We start from the raw sequence: 20,832 nt of genomic DNA on the forward strand, positions 1-20,832 counted from the left end.
TAAACACCAGTTGCATGTTAATGGATCTTTACTGGGTAATCATACCGAGCGGTTTCTGGTAAGAAGACTGCCCTAAATTGTTCTTGACAAGGTATACTATTTTTGTTTCAGATTTCTTATTTTTCCTGTAAAGCTGGGTTTAAAGTATGTTAAGGCTGAATTCACTTGTACTTGGGACTATAATGAGATCTTGTACTTTTTACTTTCAGAAAACCAGCCAAGAATAGCAGTCTGAAAGAGAAGTATGTATCCAACATTGCCAGGGAAACCTGCTGTTTAGATACGCTTTCTGAGAAACCACACAGCAAATGAATGTCGCCTTTGTCTCCAGTCACAGCAGCCTGCTTCTGCTGGTGACTCGTGCTAGCCAGTTTGAGCTTAGTTTTTAACTCAGTTATTGAAATGGCACTGAGAGGAAGACCTTTTAAATGCTGGTGGTTTGTGACCCCAGGAGGTTGCTTAAATGGTCTCAGCCCTGTGAACTTGCCACTGTTTTTCATTCCCTTTGTTTGGCTCTGAGACTGCTTGATCTGTGACTGCTTGGCACCTTTCTTTAAAGTTCGTTCTTCATGGTCATTGATTCTCTGCTGTTAAAATATAGGATGATTTTTTTTAAGTTTATTTATTTTGAGAGAGAGAGAGAGAGAGAGCGCGCATGTGGGTGGGGGAGGGGGAGAGAGGGGGGGGCGGGGGAGGGAGAGAGAGAGAGAGAGAGAGAGAGAGAGAGAGAAAATCCCAAGCAGGCTCCGCATTGTCAGTGCAGAGCCCGGTATGGGGCTCCAACTCACAAGCCATGAGATCATGACCTGCGCCAAAGTCAAAATTCAGATGCTTAACCCACTGAGCCACCCAGGCACCCCTAGGATGATTTTCATCCCATCCGCATGGTGAGCCAGAGTGCAGACCATGGTTTTGCGAGTTTTGGTAGCAGTAGTGAGAACAGTGATAAAGAATTTCAATCTAGGTAGCTTAGCGTAGAAGATCAGAAATGGACCCTAAGACCTGCACATCATCTCTTGGCACCTTAGGCCCTGAGGTCGCTTCCTTGTGGCTTCACAGGAAGCACGGGTAACGAGTGGTATACGTTTTGGAGCCATCATCTCTCAATAAGCTATTCCAACACCGTCTCAGAGAACGACGGGCTGTCAGAACAGAACGGGTTCTTAAAGGGTACGTGTTCCAGCTCCTGCAGCATTTCCAACAAGAGGCACTTGACTGTGTCTGGTCATTTCTGAGAGGAAAGGGAGGATTCCACAGCTGGGAAGTAGTTCAGGCCATTGCTCGAAAGCTCTGCCTAAAGATGCTGTTGTTTTATTTTGCCCAAAATTTGTCCCCAGGGAACTTCTACCCATGTGTCTATTTTGATTATTTCTCACAGAGACTGTACAGTTGGTTAGGATTATCTGGCTTTTCCATTTTACAGGTAGAGAATGCAAGAAAGTCTCTTGCTTTTAACCACTTTGTATTGTGGTCGCTTGACTTGAGTAAACCTTGCCTGTCTTCATGTTAAGTCTCTCTTAGCAAGGCAAGCAACGAAATCTTGGGTATTCTCTTTCTTTATTTAGTGTTGCGTTGATGGTATCTTTGTGCTTTATCCTCCCTAGACTTCAGATTATGAGGGGCAAAGCACCTGACCAATAGTAGATATTGAGTGATGTTTCATTAAGAGTACAGACTAGGGTTAGACAGAACCAGACAGAACCAGATTCAGTTTGGGTCTCTTGCCCAGACAAATTATGCGATTCTGCAAACCTCAATTTCCCCATCCACAGAATCAGATTAATAATTATAGCTGTAGATTTAATTAAGAACAAATGAGATTTTAACACAGGAAGAGTGCTTAATGTAGTGACCAGCTAATAATGGTGAATAAATATTTTTTTAAACACTGGCTTAAATCATCGTTACGGTTATTATTACTATCGTCATCGTTACGCAACCAGGTCCTTAAATCCTGCGGTCTCAGCAAGGCAGCACCAGTGGAGCTTCGGCTGGTCCCTCTGCCCTACCTTTCTCTATGCTTCCTTGGTTTACTGGGAATAGCAGTGTCAGCATTCTGAGGAAGGGGGGTGGGCACACAAACCATATCTCTGGCCTCTGGAGAGCTCCCCCTCTTTTCCAGGAAGAAGTTCTGGGAGGTAACTCTGTGGGGACCTTGTTGCCAGAACTGGAAGTTCTGGGAATTCATGTGTTTTTCCTGCTTATAGGGAAATGCCTTTGCTCAGTAGTCTCAGGGTTGTGTGTATTTGCAAGGTTGTTTCATCCTCTGTGGCTTTCATTTTGGTGTACGTTGTGAACGTGCCTGAACATGCCGCTCTCCTCCTTTGTCCTTGGGGCCAGATTTCTGAGTCCATGGTCTCTATGGTTTTTTGCCAGGTAAATCTAGTCGTTTTTTCTCCCTAGAAATCTTGATTTCATCTGAGTTTTAAACATTTTTGGCATAAAGTTTTGAATGTTAAACTTTGCAGTATCTTTAAGTCCAGCTTGCTTTTCATTCCCAATATTTGTTTCTTCTTTTTTAAAAATCAGACTTATCGGAGGTTTTTCTTTTCTTTTTTCTTTTCTTCTTTTCTTCTTTTCTCTTTTTTCTTTTCTCTTCTCTTCTCTTCTCTTCTCTTCTCTTCTCTTCTCTTCCCTTCCCTTCCCTTCCCTTCCCTTCCCTTCCCTTCCCTTTCCTTTTCTTTTTTCTTTTCTTTTCTTTTCGTCATTTGAAACAACCACCTTTTGGTTTTATTGAGCCTTGCCATTGAATTGGCTTTAAATTCATAAATTTGTGTTCTTACTTTATCTACTTTCTGTGGGTTTATTCTGGTTGCTTTCTTCCTTCTTTAGTTGGACAGTTAAGTTTACTAATTTTCAGTCCTCTCTCTTTTCTAATTTATGCATATCAGACTATAAAATTCCCTTTAAGGATGACTTTAAATACCTTCCACAATTTTTAATATATAGTTTTTTGTTTGGTAAAGTCTGGCTTATTGAGATTTCATTTACATACCATAAAATTTGCTCCTTTTTAAGTGCACAGTTTGATGAGTTTTGACAAATGGATACAGTTGTATAAACACTGCCATAATGAAGATCTAGAACATTTCCATTACCCTGAAAAGTTCCGTCATGCCCTGGTTTTTGTCCCAATAGTCTCCTTTCCTACAAGGCCATGTGAGTGGAATTATACAGAATATCATCTTTTGTGTTTGGCACTTTCATTTAGCATGTTGTGAGATGCCTCCGTGTCGTTGCAAGTATATGGACTTGCTCTTTTCAATTGCTGAGTAGTTTTCTTTGTATGGATATACCACAATTGGTGTATCTATTCACCAATAATACAGTTTTCAGTGGGAGCAAGTCAGAGTATTTTAATTCCACACGCAGGCTGTAAATACACTAGACTATTCTGGATTTGAGGTTGTCTGGGCAGTTTTCACGTTTAAATTTGTATTTGGGGTTTGGCATTTTGGAAGTCTTCCCGTTAGTGGCCAAGCATGTGCTCATGTGTACTCACGTACGCCTTCCTCCCTGTAGCAGTCTGGGTCCAGTGAAGAGACAGAAGCCACACAGTGAGTTAAACTAATACAAGGAATTATTGCCTATGATAAAGGAGTTACTATAAGATCTAGGGAAACTCTTTGTGGTTTGGGGATCTAGGGAAACTCTTAGCATGGCTCCCATGCTAAGGGAGCATGCCCACGGGGGGGACAAACTACCGGGGGTTCCAGCCTCAGTGGAGAAAGTAGAGTTTGACCCATGGCACAGCAGGGGAGTTTGCTGGTTTGGCTAGACCAGAGCTGGTGCAGAGGCTCCGGGCCCGCCATAGACTACCCTCTGCAGTACAGGTGAGGAGCAGGTGATCAGCAGCCAGCAGCATGGGTGAGCAAAGGAGAGGTGGGTGCTGGTGGGGGCAGGCGGCCTTCAGAGTCTGTTAGCCCTGGTGGGGTGCCGGTGTCCGTGTCACCGTGGCTGCCGAAAGGTCATGGCCAAGCCGAGGCTTCAAGGTCTCAGAGAAAACGGGTCCTGGACTTTTGCTGGGCCGTACTTCACCAGCTGTCCTCCCAGCCACACTGCCAGCCCCTGTGCTGGAGACTCAGGAGAGCCTTTCCTCCCTGCACTGTTCCTCCAGCCTCTCTGCTGAGAAAGCTTAGCGTCACACACGCTTTCTAGGAGTAGCGCTAAGACTGCCATTGTTCACCTCAGTGCATGAGCAGAGGGGCCAGGAACTGGCAACTGACAGACTCTCCCTGTTCTTTTTAAGAGAAATAGCATCAAGTCAGAACAGCAGTACCCATGTGCTTGTGCTGTTCACAGACACTTCCATGAGGGGACAAGGATTTATGAAAATTAGAACTTGCAAACAATACGTTTACAGACACAAATAAAGATCATATGAATTATGGTATATTACACATCATGCTATTATCACAGTTCTCCCCGCTCCCGTTCAGTATAGATCGAAAGCTTTGTGTCAGACCGCGGGTTAGAGGCTGTTTCTTTCTTCATGATGCTTGCTCATTATAGAAAACATTTAGGATACACATTTAAAAGAAAGCTTCATACCAGAAGAACCAAGTGTTGTTTTTTGAAAAGCTAAGTGGTTTTTATCTCTGAGCTTAGATGAGCTCATGCTAGAAATATGGTGATGATCCTTTCTGAATGAAAAAACTAGGACACATGGGCTTTACCAAGAGTTTTCTCTGGTTTGTGAATTTGTACACATGTGAAAAGTATTATGATGGCATAAATTAAATCACATTTGATTATCCATACCCAATTAAACACTTGTTGAAAAGAATAAAGGGCCGTCTCAAAGTACCAAGAACATATACATATCAATGCTTTGACAGGATAAGGAATTAAGCCATCTTAATTGTCCTTTTTGGACAATCCTGAGTCAGAAAAATAAAAGAAAAAATGATACAGATTCCTCTTTAGCAATTATGTGGTTTTGGCAGAATTGAAAGTCTACCCCCCCCACACACACACTCCCACACCCCACCCCTCTAACCTGATTTATGTTATTGACACTGCAGGGGGCTCAGGTCCCCAGACTGAATGGCCATTATATAAGGATTGTGACATGCTTTGCAGATAGAGCTAGTCTGCTTTTGTTACAGGATTCTTTTTTTCCTCAAAGGATATTGAGAGGATATTTCTTTTTGGGTATTTAGGTTGTAAATCTCTGACACTTCATTACATGGGACTACCCAGCAGTAGAGTGTACAGAGGTTTTATATACTTTCCAGAAATTAAGTACTGTTCACTTACAAGTTTTCCCACATCAGAAAGCTCAAATTGTAAAAATTCAGGCCTGCAAAGTAGCTTACTCAGAGTACTTTGGTTTGCATTCTTGGCCAGTTTTCTGTAAACATTTTGTTCTTTGGGTGTATTTAAATTGGACCTTCTTTAGTCGAGGATCCCTTTCAAGACTGCCTTATTAGATGAACTGAGATCAATTTGTATTTTAGCTTTCAGATTTTGCTTGGGATTCTTTGGGCTTCTTTCATTTGGCAAGATGAGACAAAAAGGCCTGGCCTTTTTGTTATCTTGGAAATTTCCAGCCCGAGAAAGTGTACAGAGGCCCAGCTTGCAGGGGTTCTCAGGTGATTAGCTAGCTCTTTTCCTGAATTATTAAGCTACATTAAAACAGTAGCTTGGTACAGTTTGTGCTTTAGGTTTTCATATCTTTTGAAAGATTAATATTTCCTCAAGAATGATGGGACGTTGGGTGTCTCCCTTCAGCGCTTTCAGATGTCAAGAGCCTCACACTCTACTCTGTTCTTGTGCTCTGCCTTCTTTAGACATTTGCCATCACTCTAGATTATGTGTTTGCCGACTTCCTGAAAGTTTTCTGCTCACAGTTTAGCTTCCTCCAGTGTGAAATTTATAAACCAGCTTAGAGATACTCTTAAAATAGAGTTTTTCTTAGCTGTCATAAGCAACCAGGACTAGAGTGGATTTTTATGTCCATTTTTTTCCTTGTAGCTTTATTGCAGTCATGATACCAGATGAGCTGTTCATTTTGATTTTGGCGTGCAGGGGTCAGTTTGGGCTGATTGGCATAATCTTATTTAACAAGCTTATACTCTTAGGTTTGTTTATTGATTATCTATTTCCAAAGCTTCTTGAGGGAACCGAATAAAAAGTCAGTACCATTTTCAAATAAATGCTTAAAGATTAAGGATATGTTTCTTTATTAAATATTTATTGAGAACTCTTTTCTGCTGGCCTGACTCTCTGAAAATAGATGTAGTTCCTTCTCTGAAATAGCTCCCACCCCAGGGAAGGAAAAGGTAGTTGGGGAGAGGGAGGAGTTAGAGCTCTGGCTAGGCTGGAAGGTGGAATGGGCTTTCCCTAAACTGAAGACAGGATTATATTCAGCAGGTGCATGGAGGTGTGAAAAAATGTGGCGCCTGAAGGAATTTGGAGTGGCTTTAATAATATTGACAAGTGAATTCCTAAGCCCTTTTGTTTACTTAACCTAATTTTATTAGTCCCCTGTATCTCGAATGCAATAAATACTTGAATTAACAAGATTTGCGTGTAATTTTTAAAAATTCTGCAATTCAGACTTTGCTCTGAGTCAGAGTGAGTGCTCCTCCTCTGTTATATTGTATATATATGTATATATACACACTATTATAAATGTATAAGAAAATGGAAGGTCTCTCAGATATTCCAACCACAGGGATTCTTCCTTGTCTCAACTCCTGTAGCACGTTGCCTTGACAAGAGGTTGGCTTGGGCTTTGCGGTCAGATGTGCCAGGGCTCATACCCTAACTCCATCATTTACACTTGCTGGCTTCAGGGCCAGGAGCAAATTCCTGTATTTCTTTATGCCTCAGTTTACACCTCCGTAGAGTAGGATATTACTACTTATTTCATGGACTGTTCTGAGGTTACATGAAATAATGCACGTAAGGTGCTGAGCACACAGCACTCAATGAAAGGTGGCTCTGTGATGACACCTACTTAGCAGTCATGAGTCGGTAACGCCATGGATTGTAGCTCGTTTGACCACCTCATTTAGCTCTACGTTTACTGTGCAGGGATCCTGCCATATTCTTTCTGCCCCATGCACACCTTTACTCACCCTCACCTCTGTCGTCCCTACTCCTGCCCTGTCCAGGCCCCCCGTCACACGTGTGTCAGCCGGTACTCGCTACATCTTCATGATTAAAGATATAACTCTCCATAGCAGCAATGCAGTGCCTCTTAACATCTGTTAGTCATCTGTGTTTGGGGTATGAAAGTTCCTTATGCATTCTTGCTCTGGAAAGCCAGAGGCATGATGGTAGGAAAACAATCTGTGTTTGGTCGAAACATTTTTACCTTTGGCCAAAGACTGTTGTAAAACTCACAGAAGGAAAACAAAATAACAACAAAAGCAGGGGCGTTGTGATTTTCAAGAGTAAGTGGTGAAAGTTCACGTTGGAGTAAATTCTAAGCACGCAAAACTACTACAAAAATTAATTTTGTTGTGTAACTTGACGGATGATCTTTGATAAATCACAAAAAATTAACAGTATGCAAGTAATATACTTTATATAATAGTGAAACCCCATTGTTTAAAGAAAACACTTTTGCTTTTCGTCTTTTGGCTTATGCCATTTATCAAATTGTATCCTTCATACACACAGCACACGCACCATGTACTGAGCTCTCCAGGTGGGAGGCTCTCTGGATGCAATCTTCAGGTTGTTTGAGGCTGGTCTTCTGACCCGCATCAGAGTTTGTGTCATTATATCACTGGGCCTGCCTGGAGCCACATTTCTTTGTTTTACCCAGGTTCAAAGGTCTGCATTTCATTCCAGTCTTCTTGGTAAATATTTTAAATACATGCAGCCATGTTTTCTTTGGTTAGGATTCTGACAACAGTTCCATGTATTGACTTGAAGTAATTGTAAACTCAAAGTGGGGTTGAAGTAATCATTAATAATAGTTTTGCATTAGGAAGATTTTATAAGGGGCTGATGGAAGCATACTTTGGCATGACCATAATTTGAATCAGAGGAAATTTCCCATTAACATTCTCACAAGGTTCATTTAAGCAGTAAGATGTTTCGAAATTCAGTGGCCTAGGGCTTACGTAGCCCACGCAAGTTGTTTTGACTGTCAGCTCCCTGCTTTTCTGCATGACTACGTTCTCAGTCATCTGCTGAGAGATTATTGCATCATCTGAGAGTCACCTCCTTCCAATCTAGAATCCATTCCTTGATAGAGACAAATTTACATCAAGGAAGGATAAGTATCTCTGGTGGATTTAAGTCAATGCCCTACATGATTTTGACAGACCTTGGTACCTTTTCTCTAGTGTATTTTTGTTAACCTTCTAGCGGCTGGTGTTGAAGGTATGGATTGGCACATTGGTGGCTTCGTTCAGCTCTGTCGAGCTTCCTTGTCGTCTTGCTAAATTCCAAAGGCGTGTTCTTTCCTCATTCTTGGCCACTATAAAAACATCACCTTTGACAGGGCATCAGCCTGACTCACCTGTTCAGAAGGGGCAAGGTGTTTGAGAAATCCTGGTTGTGATATTAGATGCAGAATTATGAGTCCTTAAGTATACAGTAAGTACAGAATTGAAGCTTGTCCTCAAACGCTTTGGCATCTCTCTCTCTCTCTCTCTGCTGGTTTTTTTTAGGGACGTAGCACGACACTATTTGTACAATAGACTTCTGAGGTGAGTTTCTAGCAGCGGAGGAGCAGAACTTTGAGCCCTGTTCCTTGGACATAGACCAGACCTGTCTGTTCACCGTGGGCCTTGTTGCCAGGACAGGGTGAACCTGTGCTGTATATTCGGATGTGTTTAGTTCAGCTTCACTCTGCTCATGCAAGGTGGGCCAACTGTCACCGTGATTCCTGAGTCCCCGCTTGTCTGAAACCAGCCGGATCTTCCCGGTTGTTCTTCAGGCTGGTTGACACAGGGTAATTCAGAATTTCAGAGTTGCTAAGTCCATTTGAGGAGAAACCAGTTCCCGTCAGCCTTCTATACTTGTACTGATGCTGGGAATCTGAGGCTCTCGCTGTGGTCTGGCCCAGGGGAGACAAGCCCGACTCCTGAGATTTGGGGTTTCTCACGCAGAGTTCACTAGAGACAGCTCTGTGTGTGTGCTGTGTCCTCACCCTACCGTGAGCTCATCAAGCTCAGCTCTGACAGCAGCAGCAGCTACTCTTTATATTACTTCTGTAGTTTCTCCGTTTCCCGAAGAAGGGATTTAAGGTGGTAGCTCCCACTTATCCGCTTTGTTTTTGGCGTGTACCACTACTGTTATACACTTTCCCAACACCTCTGAACCTCACAACTTCCCCTGGTGGAGAAATACTGCTCTCTAAAAATGGGGAAGGTGAGGCACACATTATGTGACTCGCCCAAGGGCGTCCAGCTCCCAAGGGCAGAGCTGCCGTGGGACCCCGGTCCGTGTGACCCAAAGCCGGTGCTCCTGCCCCAAAGCCCAGCTGCTTCTCCGACACATACCGCCTTTTACGTTCCTGTTGCCCTGCGGTGTGCCTGGCCCGGTAGAGCTGCCAGGAAAGCTGGTTGGTTCAGTTTGCAGCGTGTTTAGCAAACGTGAATTGAGTCATTGCCCCTCTGCAGTGGTGCCTGGCACACAGTAGGCCTTTGGTGGTTTTACTTGAGGAAAGGCAGCCAAGTAGACAGTATCATCCCCATTTTACAGATGAGGAAACCAGATCCCAGAGAGGTCAGGTGACTTCCCTGAAGTCACCCATCATCACTAGCAGTGGCAATTTTGAGGTTTTTTTTAACGTTTATTTTTGAGACAGAGAGAGAGAGCATGAACGGGGTGGATCAGAGAGAGAGGGGAGACACAGAATCTGAAACAGGCTCCAGGCTCTGAGCTGTCAGCACAGAGCCTGATGCGGGGCTCGAACCCACAAACTGCGAGAGCGTGACGTGAGCTGAAGTCGGACACTTAGCCGACTGAGCCACCCAGGCGCCCCTAGCAGTGGCAGTTTTGAATGCGAAGGCCATCTCACGTATTTAACATCAGCCGAATTTGTAATTCTTCTGGCCTTCCATGTTGTTCCCTAACAGATAGGCCTGTTTCCAGAAACCCTTAGGGTGGTGGTTACAGTCTTTTCTGGTTCCTTGCTGTGTCAGTTTGGGCAAACTGCTTGCTCACTCGTACCCTCATTGACCTCATTTGTAAAAGGAGGTCAGTCATAATACCTGCCTTGCAGATAGATTGATTTGTGCGGACACACGCTTAGCTCAGTGCTGGGCGCATGGCAGAAGCTCAAGAAATTAACGTACCGCCTCGATGTCTAAGTGTAGAATCCAGTGGTAAGATGGCGTCGTATCTGGCTAAAACAGGGTGAGGCCAAAGTTCACACTGAAAAACTGCCTCCTTGAGGATACGGAACATTTCCGGAGACCACAGCCTCTAAGAGAAATCTCCCTGCGCGTGTGTGGTTGCCTTTACTTGCTCAGACATCCGTCGACAGACGTCACACTGGGTGAGGGAAGTCCAAGTGTTGGTCAGCTACAGTGAGCACAGCACCAGAGCTTCAGTACCGTCAGATTCGGAGCCCACCCACTGCCGCGTACTCAAGACTGATGTGTTGATGAGCATCCGAGTGGTCAGAGAATTCTAAATAACCATGGTTGTGAAGAGGCTTATTTTAGTTTCTCTTTCCTTCTGTGACCTCTCCCTGCGCTTGGTCTGCTCTCTTCAGCACAACCCACCTTCATTAATGAGCCTGGGGCTCGGGGCTTGGCATTCATTTTGTCTTGTCCCCAGGGATCAGGTCTTATTCTCTTGATTACCTCATCCTTTTCCAAAGTAGTAGTTCCTTTTTGTCAGAACGAAAAATTAAAGTGGACGTGCCCATTAGAGGTGACTCAGCCAGGGCTGGAGACCTCCTCCTTGTCATTCAGTATCAAACACACCAATGGAATTCCAGGGAGCAGAGACTTCCTTCGATGCCAAAAGAATGTTGAGAGGAATACAAGTTCCCTGAGGGGCATACCTCATTCCTTGTTCCACACCGGGGCCTCTCCACTCCTCTCCCAGAGCCCTGCTGCCTGTGGCGGCGCTTGGGGAGCTTCGCCCTCGACTTCAGTGGCTTCCATTATTATTTGATTGGAAACAAAGGGCAATTTATTCATTCCTGCACATGGTGTAGTGAACAAGACAGAGTCACTGTTCTCCTGGGACTTTTGTCCTAGTGAGAGACGCACTAAATGAAAGAAAATAAATAAGAACGATTGATTGATTACCTCGTGCCACATCGTTTTGAAGGAAGCAAACTATGGGCTGAGGCACAACAGTGCATGTAGGGGAGGCGCCCTTTCGGAAGGCTTTCTCAGATTCTCTGAGGAGTTGACCTTGGAGCCAAGGCCTAAAAGATAAGGAAGAACTGAGGACGACCCATCCAGGCAGAAGGATCAGTCACCATGTAGCCCTTGAGGCCAGAAAAAGTGCAGCTTGTCTGACGATTTGAAATACAGGGTACCAGAGTGTCCCGAACAAAAGGGAGAGTGGTAGGTGATGCAGTTCGAGGGGACTGTGGGGCCAGAGATGGACGGCCTTTGTAGCCCCGGGGATTTTATTCTAAGTGCGGCAGGAAACACAGGGGGACTCGATCAGGTTCATCTCTGTATTTTTAATGATGCTCGTTGCTGTGAGATGACGGTGGCCTGGATTGAGGGGCTGGATTTGGGTCACCCCAGCGTTTTAGAGATGAGATCGAAGGATGGGTTGTGGGCAGGGGGTGGTGAGGGGAAGGAAGAATCAGGGATGATTTCTGTGCACGTGGCAGGACGGTGGTACCACTCCTGAGAAGGGGAAGACCTGGATGTAAGGAGAATAGATCTGCCCGTTTGGGAGGGGTGGGACTCGAGAGTTTTCTTTTGGTTGGCGTTAAGGTGCCGATTTCCACGAGCTGATCTGGGATGGGGATATAAAGCAGGACCTTCCCTGGGTGTGTGAGCCTGGAATTCAGAGGAGAATGCTGGTCTGCAGATGGACATGGGGAGTCACAGTCTAGAGAGGCTATGTAAGTGCGAGGGGACAGATGAGGTGTGCTACAGGGTGGGACTTCCTGCAGCTGGTGAAAACGGCTCAGCCCCTGCACGGTCCGGGGAGGGGGGTGGCGGGCCGCGGTGTGCTCCGTCACAACTCTGGCTATAGCAAAACCTGAGCATCACAGTTCCTCTTCTGCAAGATATCCGTTTGAAATTTATTTATGCCACCAAGGACCAGGGAGGTGAGATGCTACATTGGCGCCATGAAACCATTCTCTGAGCTTGTTTTCAGAAAAATCCATATCTGGAGTGTGACTGAGGCATTAGCGGTGACTGGCTGGCAGTGTTCTAATGGGTCAGGTGTAACTTAAGCCCAAACAAAGCCTTAGGGCAAGTAAATTAGCCCAAAGGTGGTGGAGATAAAGCAGGGGTTCATGTTGTGGCCTTTAGATTAGATCAAGGGCAGAAGGGCTGTGCAGAAACTGGAAACCTAGAAGCCTTGACCAGAGACAGGCAGCAATTACTTTGTGAGAATTTTGCTGTCAGGAAAACGGGAAGGAGGATGTAGAACCAGGCTCATCACACTTGAGGAATTACAAGGAACAAACCAGTAGCTTCTTGAGCATGCAAAGTCCTTACCTCCGGGGGAGTGATCGAGTAGCTCACGACTTGTAACCTTTAACGGGTGACTCCAATGCACAGGATCCATGGGTCATAGATGAGAAATACTGAGTCCAACAAGATCTTGAGGTCATCTCAGCAGCCCTCTGTTACAGGTGGGGAAACGGAGGCCTGGGAAGGAGAAGGGGTTTGCCCGAAGCTGCCGAACAAACCAGAAAGCCAGTGCTGCTCCACTGACTTTGATTTCTTCATCTCGCAGTTGACGCTTCATCCTGATGGATGATGAAGAGCAAGCCTCGCGATCCCCAGCTCCCCTTCCTTCACTGTGTTGTTTCTTTTCTTTCCCCATCGCCCTCTAACGTAAGAGTCATTTTCTGAGTCATTTAATTCTCAGTTGCCTGTCTCACCTCATTCAAATGTGAGCTTCACAAGGGCAGTGATTTGGGGGGTTTGTTTTGGGTTTTTTTTTTTTCACGGAAGTATCCTGTGTGCCTACCTGGCCCATGGTAGGTGTTCAGTGAATATACGATGGCTGGATAAAAACATATTTTGTTAAACTATAAATAAGGTAACAGATGGTATGCGAAAATGCCAACCCTTAGGCATTGTTAGCCCAAGATAGAGTAGAATATTTTCTTTTTTACTTGTTTGACTCTGGCTTGGATCAGAGGTTATAGGAACAGCTTGTTTATGGGAGATTAATTAGAGACTTTCCAAAATATTAATAATAATGATAGTATTAATACCAGCAACAATAGCGGTCATTAATAACTGTGGTGACCACTACAGTTTATGGCATGCTTACTGTCTGGGAAATGCATACCATGTGAAGTTCTGTGCTGAGAACGTCAACCCGTGAAGTCATCTGATCTTCATTAGAGCCCAGGGATGGCAGAACTGGCGTCTCTTCTCCGGAGGAGGACACTGAGGGGTTCAGAGGGGGAAGTTACTTGTCTAAGATTGCACAGCCTCTACAGACTGATGATCTGTGACCCTTAAGATTTAGCACCTCAACTGCTGGGAACATTAGGTATTAGGTCTGGGGTGGCTTCTTTCTGGAGAAGGGACTGAAAAAGCCAACGACGAGGTGAGTGTTGCTCTTGGGGAGTGTCCCTGGGCCCAGAACACCACCCTCCTGCTGGTCTAAAACCACAGGCTGGGCTGGAAACGAGATGCAGTTTCTTCAGCCCAACTTTCTAGCATCCCCCACACTCGCTCTCTGCATTCCCACATCACAAAGAGCCTTTCGTCTTGAACTGTTAGGCCTTTCTTGCTTCTCAGACCACCTCCCTGAAGCTGGCCAACGTAAATTCCTGTGGCGACAGGTCACTAAACCATTCCTGGGGAAGCCACTGTAAGCACTTCACACTCGGTCACACCCCACCCTGTAGAGGAATGGCGGACAGAAAGAGGTTCCTTCACCCCCTTCCTCTACCACTTCCCTGTTGGGGCCTCAGGGAGGGGCTGAGGGACATGTTGATTCCATAAATCTGTGCTAAGACTTGAGTGAGCCTTTGAGTTCTTGAAACACGGCACCTATTAAACTGGTTGTGAGCTCACAGAATTTATCACCACCCGCTGTGGATAATGTTGGCTTTCATTCCCATCCCTGGCAGCCAGGACTGGCCTTGCTTGGAGTCAGTGACCCTCCTTACATATGGCAGTGAAACCACTCGCCCGACAGCTGCAGACACATGTTGAACATGAACACACTCCTGGGCTCTGGTAGAGGGAGGGTTGTAACACGCACTGCCATCTTTAAGTGCACGGTGTACCAGGGATTGTGCTAGCATCTTTACAGACATGATCTCATTTAATTCTTAAAATAAGCATGACGCGGCATGGCTGTCCCATCTCTATGGGTGAGGACGGCCTGGAGAGACAGGTGACTTGCCTGAATCTCAGCATTTGCAAGAGGCAGAGCCATGTTTGTTTTAACCACAGATTGAGTTGGTTCTCAAACCTGTGCTTTGCTCATCTGCTCTTCTGTGATCCCTGTTAAGAGCATGAACTCTGGGGCCTTCCTGCCTGGGTTTGAATCTCGATTCTGCCACTTACTAGCCATGAGACCCGGGGCAGTTTTCTTCACCACCCTCTTTTTTGGCTTGTTCTTCTGTAACATGGAGATAATGATACATGCAAATCGTAGGCTTGTCGCAAGGATGAAATGAGTCAATGTGTGTAAAGCACGGAGCATCTGGAACATAGAAAACACTATAAATGCTACCGTTTATTATTAATTTATATATCAAGTTCTGTTGTTTTTTTCTCCGGATGATGGAAACTTAATCTCAGAAGTTTCCAACTACCCCTCGCACTCCCTGCCCAAGGGTTGTATCTGCATTCTCAAGACGCCTGTGTCGGTAATCCATGGGAAGTGCTTAGAGTGGTGCCTGGTATGTAATTAGCACCCGATGATTATTAGTAAGACAAGTGCCAAGACACTGGGGGTACAGGGGATGGCATCTGATCCTCAGTGAGCATCCCTCCTCCCTGGTGTGGTATCCAGAAAGAGACACGGTCACCATCCAGACACTCATCTCACGGGTAACATGAACAAGCAGGAGACAAGAACTAGGGGGGCAAGCATTATTTTGCCTACACCAAGTGGCTGTTATTTTAATAAATTGATACGTAATTTGTTGAAAAGATAGGAGAGATGAAAGTATTATTGGTTAAGTTTCTGGTCAAAGCAAGGTAAGTCAAAGAGATTAGCACTTACAACTTGTCCAGGGATAAATTATCTCCAAAAAGCCTGGTGGCATGCTATTTATGAATGAATTGTCCCTTTCCAGCCACTGCCCCCCCTCCATCTTGGTCTGACCACAAACCCTTCCCTTCTGGGTGACCGGAAAGGCTGGGCTTCTCGGCTATTCTGTGCTGACGTTGGCTTTGTCGTGACTATACGCTCCACTTCTTCTAGCTTAAGAGCTGGACAGTAGAGGACCTTCAGAAGAGGCTCCTGGCCCTCGACCCCATGATGGAGCAAGAGATCGAAGAGATCCGGCAGAAGTACCAGTCCAAGAGGCAGCCAATCCTGGATGCCATCGAGGCTAAGAAGCGGCGGCAGCAGAACTTCTGAGAAGGCCCGGCCAGGAGGGCCCCAGCCTGCGCACCAGGCCTTCGGTGAACCCTGGCTGCTCGCCACTCAGGCTTGTCAGCCAACACTTCCGCCCCGTCATTTTTCCACGGCACCTTCGCCTCCGTGAACTCAGGAAGTGCACCAGTGGGAAGGGCTGCCTGCCGTCAGCGCGCCATCTTGTGTATGTATTTAAATCGATCAGTTATATTATTTCAAAGGATTCATATCAGCGCTTTTAAACTCAGAGTTTTTAACCCCAGGAACAGAGACTCCTAGATGAGTGATAGCTGGGAAAGTGTTACATGTTGTCTTGTCTTTCTTCTTCCAATAGCTTTCGATTGTTCTTTCTGGAAAACTTTTTAAAAATATATAAATATGCACATATATATAAATTATAACTGGATTCCCCACTGAGTGTGGTGGTGGCATCTCTGTACAGGTACAGTTTTAAACAGTTGGCCTCTTCTGTAAGATTATGGTACTGTGGGACACAAGGGCAGGGGACAGCGGGAGGCTGTTGGGGTCACTCAGCTCCCAGGGGCCAACCTCACCCTTTTGCAGGGCTGCAATTAAAAATTAGGTTTGGGCCAGTTCTCTCCCCATGGTTTGAGCCTTGGGTGGGTCATCTCTGGCTTCTGGAGCCACTGACCATGTCCACGGGAAAGCCTTGAGAGTTTGTGTTTACTTTTTGAGTCCCAGGAGAAGCCTGGCACCCTCTTTGTAAACTGCCCCTTGTGGCTTCAATGCCTTTCATCCATTTCCACTCTCCCAACCGCCTAAAGTCACAGCACAGATACTGCCCAGTGCCTTAAGAGGAGACGTGACCCCGTGCAGGAACGGGCCTGCCAGGTCCTCTCAGCAAACACGGGGCTGTGTGCAGGCCACAGAAGAGAAGGTGTCTTCGGACTTCTCAATGATCATGTGAAGATCGCACAGGGGCATGCATTTTGCTCCGCATTCCTTACAGACATGGGTAGATGGCATTGCTTTTGGTGATCATATTCCAATATGTGATTGTTTTCTTTTTTTACTTTACTGCTGAGGGGTCTGGAAAGGATACCTGAATATCAGACTAAGATCTCTTCTCCAGGAGGCTCCATCTGGGCCCACAGAATGCCACAACTGGAAGGGACCATAGGCATCTTCTGGCCCGAATGAGGCTTGGAGAGGGGAAGTGATATGGTGACAAGATCACAAAGCAAGCTGAAGAGCTGAGACTAGACCAGAGCTCCTCACCCCTGGGCCCTGATCCAAACAGCCCCGTCCAAGGGGAGAAACCTGTGTCAGTTTTGGTAAAGTTTCCCCAAGAGGTCTACAAGGCAGACTTGGTCTTGCTTGGTCCCTTCAGAGGGCTACTGGCTCTGAGACCCCCAGGGGGAGCCTGATGGTTGAGTCTCGGCCCTTCCGGAGCCCTGCAGCGCCTGCTGGCCAGTAAGAGGCACCATGTGGGCAATTTCGGGCCTAAGATCAGAGGGCTTCACAGAACAGCACTGGCCATCCCTCTGCAGCATGGGCTCAAGGCCACATGTCCTGTCATCGCACAGCAAAGAGTAGACAGTGAGGAAAGGCAAATGTCTGCTCATTTTTAATTATCCCCCCCCCCCCCACGCCCCTGCTGGGAGAGCACTGACTGGGTTGCACCTAAGGATAGTGTAATTCGACTCCGTAATTGCTTTTGCTTCCCAAACCTGGGAATCAATGGAAAGGCAGGGGATGTTCCTCTTCTCTGGCCAGATTCTGTTCTTTGCAATTAAAGCAAGTTTTTAAAAATGTAAGAGGCAGTGGTTGATCTGCAGGGTTTGGCCAGTTAGGCAGTTATGTGTTAGGTACAGAGAACAGAGGACGACTAGAGGATCCCGCTAGAATAATCGATGGCAGCTAATATTCATTGACCACTTAGTATACACCAGGCACTGAGCTAGGTGGGCTTTTTATATATGTGAGATCCAAACTTCAGGATAACCCCATATGTTAAGTACTTTATCTCCACTTCATAGATGAAGGAGCAAGTTCAGACAGAAAAAAAGTTCTTTCCCAGGGCAATACAGCTAGTAAGTGGCTGAATCAGGATTCATAGCATCACCATGTGAGACCAATATTTACAGGGAAAAGGAAAGTCACAAATCTTTAAAACGAAGTGACCACCTTTCTCGCACAGAATAAATAACTCTCACTGGCATTTTTAGGCTGGGAAACAGCTGAGTTAGTAGTCAAGTCTGACAGCCAAGCGAGTCTCACCAACCACAGCACGGAGCGTGCATTCCCCCACACCATCTGTTGTGCTAACGAACAGGCCTGCCTCAGCCTCTTTCTCTTTAGAAAGGACTTTGCACTTGGCCAGACAGGAGAGGAATGCCCATTTCTTCCTTCCTAAGCTAGATCCAAGTAAAAGGTTTTCGTTTTTCCCCGTAAATATTCTTGGGTCATGAATCTTGATCCGTAGTTTATTTTCTTTCAGGCATGTGTGCACCCACCATGCTGGTCCAACAAAGAACACTGCTCACCAGTCTAGCGAGACAGAACTCTTTGGCCAGAAGTCAATTTCTTTGGACCACATACATTTCCTGACAAGGTGTATTTGTTTTCTAGTGACGGAAAGCCAGAGGAGCAAGTCCCAGTCATTTTTTCCCCTTGAATACCAACTTCAGGCTAGGTCAGCTTGCTTTCATTGAGTCCCGAGCTTCAGTAATTGCCTCAGCATTTTTGACTCAAGTTTCCAGGGACTCTGCACCTCGCCTATTCTCTACTTTTAAGAAACAAGGACCCTCACCTAGTTGTAGCCTAAAAAGATTCATATTTGAGATTTAAAAATCTCAAATTCTCCAAGAATATCTTGATTGCTTCCTCATCAGTAATTATGAAGAAATTTCTCTTTTCCTTTTTTCTTTGTCCCTTCTCCCAGTCACCAACTGGATGGATGGATGGATGGATGGATGGATGGATGGATGGATGGATGAATGTTTGGCTGACTGGCTGGCTGGGGGCTGGCTGATGAGTGACTGGATGGATAGATAGATAGATAGAGAGAACCAAAATTCTGAAGCCACTGGAGAGCTATAGCTTGACTCCTTGAGACTGTGTATTCTGATCCAGGAAACATTTCTTTAGCACCTGTCAGATGCCAGAGATTTATTATACCATTTAAAACTCAGTAGCTCTTCCCAATATCAGGAATGAGAGAGGTGCCATCAGTAAGCTCCTACAGATATTAAAAGGCTAAGAACAATATCATGAACAATTTTATGCTAATAAATTCAGTAACTTAAATAAAATAGGCGAATTCCTTGAAAGATACAAAACACCAAAGCTCATTCAAGAAGAAAATAGATAATCTGAATAGCCTTATATCTGTTAAAACTTAATAGCTCCGGGAGGTATAGGTATTACTGTCCTCTTTTTACAGATAAGGAAACTGAGACTCAGAGAGGTGAAGTCTTTTAAGCTCAAGGTCATGCAGCTAAAGTATGGTGGAGCTAGGATTCAAATGCAGGTTTTCTGATTCTTATTCCAGTGCCCTTTCTAGCACACCACATTGCCTCTAAAGACTGCAGCTCCTTATTTCCTGGAAAATTGTTTCTTCCCAGTCCTCAGCCTCCCACCCCATCCTTTCTTATGCACTCTGTGTTTTCATCAGGATTATATTCATTGTATTTGGACTCCATGTTCTTTTTTGTGTCTGGGGGAAAAAAAAATCTCCTCTACCAGCTTGCACTCGAACCAACTTGGAAAAAGCTTAAATGCTGTTGCAGATGTACAACTTAAAAATGTGAAGTTTGTAGCTTTAACTTTTTGTAATAAAAACTAATAACACTGGCTTAAGTGCTGACTTGAAATGCTATTTTATAAAGTTTGGATGTAAATAATCAATTGAGGTCAGCAGTTTGTATATGTACGAAACATAGCTTCCTCCCCTGCACCTTTTTTAATTTGAGGTGCTTCCTGTGTGCTTTTATGTTAGAATTGTTGTTTTTCCTACTTCCTACACATTGTCACCTTTGTTTTAAATAAACTGTCCTTTGGAACACAAGACTTTCTTCTTTTTAAAAATGAGATCCTCCCTCTGTAGCCTGGATAATGGTGTTGGGAACCTCTGCGACACTGACTGTGTCGTATGTTTATTTTAGAATCCAAAGCTGGGGGAGAAGTAGGTAGGGTAGGGAGTAAATGCCGACTGTGTGCCCAGTCTGAGCTAGTCGTCAGGGAGATAAAGATAAACCAGACATAGTTCTTGCAGACCAGATGGGGAGTCAGTCAAGTGCATATGGAAATACCACAGTGGAAAGAAGTTCACCGACCATGGACACAGGAGGAGAGAATGAGTCAATTCTGCTGGGGTGTCCAAGGAAGCTTTTCTGGAAATCGTGCATCTTGAACTTGAAATAGGCAAGAGATGGCCAGGTCAAGGAAGGGCAAGAAGTGAGGGATCGAAGACCTCCTGGGCAGAGTGACCGGCCTATGCAGAGGGTCTGGTGTGAGAGTCTGGATGTAAGGTCACCATGACATCCTTCATCTCTGTTGTTGCATGGAACTGGGCCAGGCACAGCCCAGCATTCAGAGCGGAGCTGTCCTCCTGTGGCCCATCCTCATCCAGAAATACGTCGCTAGCCCGCCCCACCCCAGGTTTTCTCAGTCTCAAAGTTTATACCAAAGCAGGGAAGGAACGGAGTTACACCAAAAAGTGAGTGTGGGTCTCTTGAGTCAAATTGCTCTACAGTGTTTAATATAATAGTTCCACAGTCTCTCTGCATAACGTCGTGCTATTCTGTCAGCCCTCTGGGAGTGGGGGTGATGTGTGTCTCTTGTTGCCTAATTTACTCCCCTTATTCCCTGAAAGAGTCAGTGTCTTCCTTCCTGTTGCCAGGGTTTGATGACAGGTGTTTCCTATTGCTCAGACTCAGAACCTGTGGCCAGAAGGTGGAAAGAAGAGATGAAGTAAATTCCCGTTTACTAAGCACTTACTAGACATCAGACACACGGCCGAGCCTTTCAGGTTGTTTCATCTTTTTGCACAGACTCTGAGGTATTTAGTACTAGACGCTTTTTTTTTTAAGTTTATTTACATTCTGAGAGAGAGAGAGCGAGCGAGCATGCGCACATGAGCAAGTGGGGGAGGGGCAGAGAGCTTGGGAGAGGAGGAGAATCCCAAGCAGG

At 45.4% G+C, this 20,832-nt stretch overlaps 1 protein-coding gene across 2 annotated transcripts in view; it reads left to right on the plus strand.

Moving 5' to 3' along the window:
* STK4 (serine/threonine kinase 4) overlaps nt 1–19,708 on the plus strand; it is a 92,602-nt gene extending 72,894 nt beyond the window's left edge. For both annotated transcript variants that reach the window (XM_025932029.2, XM_086702305.1), the window contains one exon: nt 15,523–19,708. In XM_025932029.2, the coding sequence (XP_025787814.1) occupies nt 15,523–15,681 (159 nt within the window). In that variant the 3' untranslated portion in view covers nt 15,682–19,708. The remainder of the gene's footprint in view (nt 1–15,522) is intronic.
* The last annotated feature ends 1,124 nt before the right edge of the window (nt 19,709–20,832 follow it).

Source organism: Puma concolor, chromosome A3 (assembly GCF_028749965.1).
Source record: "Puma concolor isolate L17-30 chromosome A3, mPumCon1.1.hap2, whole genome shotgun sequence".
NCBI classification, from domain to species: Eukaryota; Metazoa; Chordata; class Mammalia; order Carnivora; family Felidae; genus Puma; species Puma concolor.